General features: G+C 34.7%; 1 protein-coding gene across 1 annotated transcript; it reads left to right on the top strand.

Annotated features, from left to right (window-relative positions):
• The first annotated feature begins 3,428 nt into the window (after positions 1-3,428).
• Positions 3,429-6,075, top strand: LOC116131515 (TPR repeat-containing thioredoxin TTL1-like). Its single transcript, XM_031417158.1, has 7 exons — positions 3,429-3,436; positions 3,751-3,946; positions 4,037-4,209; positions 4,339-4,672; positions 4,805-5,009; positions 5,094-5,194; positions 5,537-6,075. The coding sequence occupies exons 1-7, from the start codon at positions 3,429-3,431 to the stop codon at positions 5,702-5,704; spliced, it is 1,185 nt and encodes a 394-aa protein (XP_031273018.1). The 3' UTR covers positions 5,705-6,075.
• Positions 6,076-7,635: the final 1,560 nt, after the last annotated feature.

Below are 7,635 nucleotides of genomic sequence, written 5' to 3'. Positions count from 1 at the left end.
TTAAGGTAATCTAACATTCGAGTAATCCAACATTCTCAGAACCAAACATACTTTCAAGTTTATCTATAATGGTAAGGACATGTAACGTGAATCCATGCATCAGGAATTTTATGGCATAACGGTATGCAATTTCCTTCACCATACATAGCCTTTAGACGTGGGAGATTAAATTTTTTTGGATCAGCCAAGCCAACTGGACTCATCCAACTATTAACAGTAACCAAAATCAAGAATTTCAGCATACTGTCTACACAAAGCCTACTCTCATGTGTTACAATGATACAATCAATCAATCATCACAATACCCAAATCTAAAAAACCAAAGTAAAAAGTTTGAAGAGCTTTGCTAGTGGGTAGAGAACTGTAAATGGGCTTTCCCCATACCAGGCGGAAAATCAAATGAGGCCCAAAGTCTAGCTAAATATAGAGTTTCAATTGAATAGCTTGGAGATCCCACAAACAATCCAGACTCAAAATATGGGTTTGTCAAAACCCAAAAGACCCAAAATTATAACAGGCCCAAGTTGGTAATGTCCAAGGTTCATCTATAATGAAAATGACACTTTTTGGTTAGGCTTTATGAACAGTGAAAAGCAATCAAATGTGATGTGACTTTATCCCTTGTTAGAAAATTCACCAGTACTAGGGCAAAATTAGAAGTACTTATATGACTCTTACATTTGCTAAACAAGGAAAGATATGAATAGCATACTCAAGTTTCAATTATCTTTACTTGTCGTGTTAGCTTGCTCTATTGCTCAGTGTGGATGAAGCAGAATATGCTTACTAATTTTAGTGTCTAGTCACTAATCATAGAATAAATTATGGTTATTGCGTGGTAGTTTTGAATGTTGTATATTTAGAAATGTTACTAATGTTTTTAGACTCAAATTCTTTGTACAAGATAAGTATTGTGATGGTGAAGAGATTGAAGCAAAGCTTTTTACTTCAATCAAAGACTTATATGTATGAAATTAAACCAAGAGTGTGATCTTGTATGATCTCCGTATGTTTTTTCTTTCCCTAATAAGTCATATAATAAGGACAATGACAATTTCCTTTTCTTTTTCCCACTTAATTCATTGCATAAAAGAATTCTCAATCATTATCCTCTTGGAAAACAAGCCTATCACCCACCCATGGGTAGCCCAATGCTAGCAGTAAGGACGAACCAAATGGGTTGCAAATGGTTTCAACTCACAATCCCAAGTTTAATTCTTCGCTAGGAGCAAAGGTAGTATCTAAAGGATTGCAATGGTGGGTTGCTACAGGATAGCTTTCCTTGAGAAAAGAAAAAAACCAATCATATTAAAATATTTAGAATCAAACATTGATATAATGTAAAAGATACACATCCTATCATAACAACTACAAAGTCTTCCCATAATCATTAGATACAGCCTTCCTTGCCTATAAATCGAAATGCGAGAACAAAAAGTGTTACAAAATGAACAACATGAATACAAAAGTAGAGTCAAAAATCCTGAATGGGCAAAACATATAATAACCATTGACCATTGTTGAATTAGTAAGTTTAATTGCATGCCACAAACGTGCGTAATTAATGTGTTTGCATGAGGCCAGCTAGGCGCTACTAGCCTCTTTCAAACTTCAAGTGGGCATCCAGCTGCAGAATTATCGACAACTGTGAACACAAAAGATTACATTATGAAGAATGTGATGATAATTTCATTAACCCAGAAGGAGAAGAAGCATAAGAATCTGAGCAAGTGTTTGAAACAGATGTTTTCTTCCTAAATGCAAAGTATATGAACATCTAAGCTATCTCTTTTAAGGCAAAAAGTTTCTCTCATACGTCTTCTTCGATCAATAAGTGGCCGGTGGAGAGCTGGCTGCTCAATTTGCATAATAATATCTCTCTTTCTACTTTTAAGAAAGCCTCTTTTTTGGTTCTTTAAAATAAGTTGGAATCTTTGCGGTCTCACAGTAATCATCATCAGCATTGTGACGACAGTCGTCTAGTTACTATTCTGCCTATCTCACTCATTCATTCATTCATTCATCCACGCACTCTCTCCTTTAATTTCTTGATCCGCTTAGAGGCCGGCACGAGTAAAGAGGTCGACATGGACGTTGACGTTGACTGCAGAAGCGTGGTGGAGTATTAGGATTCCACATTGGAAAAGAAGAATATGGGCATGTGGGTTATAAAGGGTTTGGACACCCTCCCTTGATAAGTCCATTTGTTAATCAGAGTTCTATCCAAGCTTACAAAAGTAATAGAATTTGAGATGGGTCTGACTCCTCACCCAATAAGATCTTATTGAATGTGAGGATTACCGCCTCTTATAACTCAATAAGCTTAAGCGTGTCTAGTCGGTGTGGGACTCCAATACTCTCCCTCACGGTCAATCACATATGTTAGGTCATGCCTGTTATTGAAAGTAATTGTCGGCTCTAACCCCTCACTCAATAAAACCTTTTTGAATGGGAGGATTATCCTTTCTTATAACCCAGTTCGTTTGAACTTACTTAGTCGATATAAGACTCCAATAAAAAGGCCCATTGTCTAGTCCAATTGTTTGAGTCGTTAAATGGGTCTCTATCATCTTTAATTAGAGAAATTTACAAGTCCCACGATCAGCTCTTGCTTGTGAATTCTGTGAGCCCTCAAAAAGACAAATACTGTTGATGTTAAATTTAGCACAAAGGCATAATGGGGTCGTTTTTTTCACTCTCTTCCCCAACAAAATTCTTTCTTACTTTAGAAATTTTAATGGTGGGTCAAAGCCAGATTGTGCTTGATCGATAATATGAAGAGGATAATTTTATGTCTTGTCATTTTCAATACAAAAGCACCTTTAATGTTTATCATCTTGGTCAATTTTAAATTCAACTTGTGTACTTCAAAAGAAATCGAAACTCTGTCACAAACTTAGGTAGAATAGCATTTTATGTTGATATATTGTTACCCTGATATATTATAACTAATGAAACCCAATTGAGCCACTTATAGAAAGTATAGAAGAAACCATGATATGTTACCTAGTTGGTAACTAAATTTCCCATAGACGAATTTTACTTACAATATCAAGGATTCGAATTTAACTAAAAGCAACTTGTGGTTAAGGGTATTAACCCGAGCCCCAATCAAGAATTAGTCTCCTAACTTTGAGTGTGGGGGTATCCCGAGGCTTTCACCGACCAAAAAGAAAAGTATCACAACATGCATGTAATATTAATCATTCATACCAAAATAAATCAACAATTTCATGCGATTGCTGACGAATTTACCTAGACATTTACAGAATAAATTATGATTTCACCTATAAATAACATAATGAATAAGAACATCTTAATCAATGCCGAAAGGGAAAAGGATAATTCTACAGAAATTAAGCCCCACAAATCCTCTAAAATATTGTTGTATTTTGAACTAATTATTGGCAATTAACATCCAATAACATATGCATGGGTATGAACAGAATACATATTGGACCCCATTTGGATTAATCCATTCAACCGTGGGACTAATTGGATATGATTAGTGATTAATCACATAATATTCACATATATAATCAAAAACACATATCAATGAAGGCCCACATATGATTCATAGAATCATATTACATATCAAAGATCAGGTGATCTACAACCAGAACCCAGATCAGAATTCTCTAGATTGATCACATCTTGTGTCTTGTTCGAAATTTTGGATGGACCATNAGGAAATGAAAATTTAGAATTTTAAGTTTCTCTTTTAACAAGTATGTGAATTACACCCTGCAGACTAGGAGAGGCAGAGAAAGCATTACATCATTACAAACAGTCAGGTTCCCTTGTTGACCGCGAAGACATTGCCAAAGCTGAGGCTCTTCAAAAACAGCTTAACAGATGCAACGGAGCTCGGAATTTAAAGGAGTGGAGCGATTTGTTAAAGGGGACCCAATTTGCAATATCAGTTGGTGCTGATTCGGCTCCAAAAGTAAGCTTCATATATGCCAAGCTTATATGTCTTAACGTGATTAGTTCCCTTGGTATGCCTATGCTAAATAGTATTGAGCCCCTAATGCAGGTGTATGCTCTGCAAACTGAAGCCTTGTTAAGGCTCCAAAGACATCAAGAGGCCTATGCCACCTACAATAAGGGACCAAAATTTCTCATTGAATCATGTACAAAATTGTTTGGCCCTGCTGGTAGCGCTTATATCTTGGTGATGAAGGCGCAAGTTTACATGGCCACAGGCAGGTTTGTGTACATTTTTAATTTAATATAGTTGAGTGTTACTAATTTTGGTGTGGGCAATTTGATGCCATCTGCAAAAAGAAACGAACATTTTAATCCCAACTCAATTTGGTTTGTGTTATTGGTGAATAGGCTTGAAGATGCTGTGAAAGTAGCTCAGCATGCGGCTCAACTTGATCCAAAAAACCAAGAGATTGTTACCATAGTAAAGAGAGCTAAAGCGATAGCATCAGCCAGACTGAGTGGTAACTTGTTGTTCAAGGCATCACAATACTTGGAAGCGTGTAATATGTACACCGAAGGACTAGAGCACGAGCCATACAACTCAATCTTACTATGCAATCGAGCAGCTTGTCGATCTAAGCTTGGCCAATACGAAAGAGCTGTGGAAGATTGCACGACCGCGCTTATTTTGCAGCCTACTTACAGTAAGGCCAGGCTACGCAGGGCAGATTGCAATGCTAAGGTGAATTATAGTTACTTGAGATTTAAGGCTATTTTAAACAATTTTGTTGACCCTTTACTCAATGGCTAATGCCAACATTGGTTTTATTTTTTATTATCCTTATAATATTTCCTATGAATTTGGTGTCATTAGCTGGAAAGATGGGAAGCTTCAGTTCAAGACTATGAGATGCTGATCAGAGAGATTCCAGGAGATGAGGAGGTGGGGCGCGCATTGTTTGAGGCACAAGTGCAGCTTAAAAAGCAACGTGGCGAAGATGTTAAGGACATGAAATTTGGTTCAAATCTGGTTTTCATCTCTAGCAATGAACGGTTTAGACACTTTGTAACCTCACCTGGTTAGTCTTTTAACCAACAATTTGTTTAAAACTTGTCATGTATTCAAATTTAATGGGAAAATTGACCTCTGGTGTGAACAACAGGGATGGCAGTGGTGCTATTCTGTAACAAGGCCAATCACAAGCAAGTATTGCAGCTTATGGAACAAGTCTGCAAGAGATTCCCATCTGTCAACTTCCTCAAGGTGAAAATCAAAACTCAAATTAAACTAAAAAGACTTGAAGTTTAGAATTTAAAAAAAAAAAAAAAATTAATCATAGATCAATGAATTATTCTGGAACCTTGGCATGGGCCTACCAATATATATGCTTTGGGATAATCATTTTAGAAATCCCCACTTAGTATTTAAGGAAAGAGGTAAACACAATGATTATAATATCTTTAAAGTGAAATTTGATAGAAAGAAAAGCAATAGAATGTTTAATGTTATAGTGGAGGTTAACACTAATTATGGCTTTACCATTTTAAAACTTCTTAGTTTATTATATAGTTGTCTGATATGTGTTTCTGGCAATTAATTAATTAGGTGGAGGTCGAAGACCACCCTTACTTAGCTAAATCAGAAGGTGTAAGTTCTATTCCAGCCTTCAAGATATACAAGAACGGATCAAGAGTCAAAGAAATTCCTGGAAACAACCGCGAATTGTTAGAAAAATCAGTTAAACTGTACAGCAGCCGAAGAAACATATTGTAATTAGAGAAAAAATTTAACAGAAAGAAAGAAAAGAACCAAGCTGGGAAAAAAATAATGTGGGCTAATGGCCTTAATGACTTTGGCGGCGTTGCATATTAGTTATTAAGCAAAGAAAATGAGGATAAGAAGGAATCATTGGGGCACAACAAAGTAAATTCTTGAAGAGAGATTTAAGAGATGGGTTCTTTTGTGATGATAATTTCTATAGTAATTATTTATTTATTGACTTTGACTGGATGCTTAACCAGTCCTCTATTCTTATTTCTTTTTTGTTTGTTTATTAGGTGAAAAGAAGATTTGATTAGAAATGTTAGATTTTACTACCAATACGCGTGTGTTTGATTTAGGGAATGTTATATTACTAAAAATATTATATTAATAGAAAGATAGATTATTGGAAATGTTTGATTTAGGGAATGTTATATTACTAAAAATATTATATTAATAGAAAGATAGATTATTGGAAAAATGTTTAGACAAATATATTTGATTGGTTGGAATAAATTAGTGGATATGTTATATTAATATGTTTGGTTAGGAGAAATAGATTGGTGGGTATGTTATTAAATTACTAAATTGTCCTTTAATTAAATATTATTATTTAGATTATTATATAACCCTCCTACATTTAAAAACTTAGCAAAAACCACCCCATAATAAAAGTTTGGAAAATCAACAATACACCCCCACCAACCTGCCCACTACTGACCGTGGGTAGTCGACAACCTAATGGCGCACAGACGATCGAAAATAGCCTCCATGCGCCGATATGACCATTTCCGACTAGATCTTTGGTCGAAAATAGCTAGATTGTGACAGCTCTAGTCGGAAATGACCAGATTAGATCTAGATGCATGACGGCTGGCCGCCAGCGGCGGTAGGTGGGTGAGGGTGGTGGCTTGAGTGGGCTGTAATTTGTTTTGAATTTAAGGGTAATTTTATCCAAAAAGTTAAATGATTGGGATAAAATTGTAAAAGACAGATTCATGTAAATTAATTTAAAAACAAGGGCATTATTGTATTAAAATTTTATTAATAAGGGATAGAATTGTAAAAAAAATAAGATTACTTTGATAATCTTAAAATACCTAAGAAAATTGAGATAACCATATTACTTCCTAGATTACTAACAATTACTATTAGCTATGGAAGATTATCGAAATCTTATATTACTTGAAAACCAAACATAATAATTAAGTAATATAAGATGATATTATCTTAGTAATCTTACTTACCCCGAACAAAACGTACCCTAAAAGATTGTGATGGATTTTGTGTCTCATGTTTGAAACTCAGAACACTAAATCTGTGACATTACATCTTCAACAACCAAAATTGTTAAACAAGAGCTTGGATTTGTTTGAATTGACATAAACGTATTCTTTATATTCTAATGCTCTTATGAAAAAAAAAATCTTTTATCCCCTTTATATTACAGGCTATCACTACATCCTGCTCTAAATTAAATAAATTCTCTCATTTAAATAATTGTTTTAAAAATATTAATTATATCAATTATTGAGATTCATAAATTAGAAAAGATAAAATTCATAAATGATAGACATTTATTACTTTGACAAAATGAATGTTACTTTTTCCCACCCAAACAATGGTTTAATGACACTTTCCCATCCACAGACTTTTAAAATATCACTTTATCATCTAAATTTATATTTCGTTTTCGATTTCGATATTATTGCAATCCCACACCACCATCATTCTCTCCCTCGATCATCACTCATCAAAATCTCTCAAACCTTACTCTTGTCAACCCTGTCAATCAAACAATTGAGGTTTGCGCAGTTCAAGTCAAATTCTGATCAATCTCAACTATTAATAGCTAACCATTCAATACCAAAAGACTTATTAGATTCTCCTCTTCAAAAGCCTCACTAACCTGGAGTAAATTTGCTCTTTGTTTGTCATATGTG

This window comes from Pistacia vera, unplaced genomic scaffold (genome assembly GCF_008641045.1).
Source record: "Pistacia vera cultivar Batoury unplaced genomic scaffold, PisVer_v2 Contig234, whole genome shotgun sequence".
Lineage (NCBI taxonomy): Eukaryota > Viridiplantae > Streptophyta > Magnoliopsida > Sapindales > Anacardiaceae > Pistacia > Pistacia vera.
This window is presented reverse-complemented; position numbering and strand designations above follow the sequence as displayed.

Bases quoted from the DNA above. Each gene is read 5' to 3' on its own strand.
- LOC116131515 (XM_031417158.1), top strand. The intron at 4,673-4,804 runs GTGAATTATAGT...TGGTGTCATTAG, and splicing joins GGGCAGATTGCAATGCTAAG to CTGGAAAGATGGGAAGCTTC. The intron at 5,010-5,093 runs GTTAGTCTTTTA...TGTGAACAACAG, and splicing joins ACACTTTGTAACCTCACCTG to GGATGGCAGTGGTGCTATTC.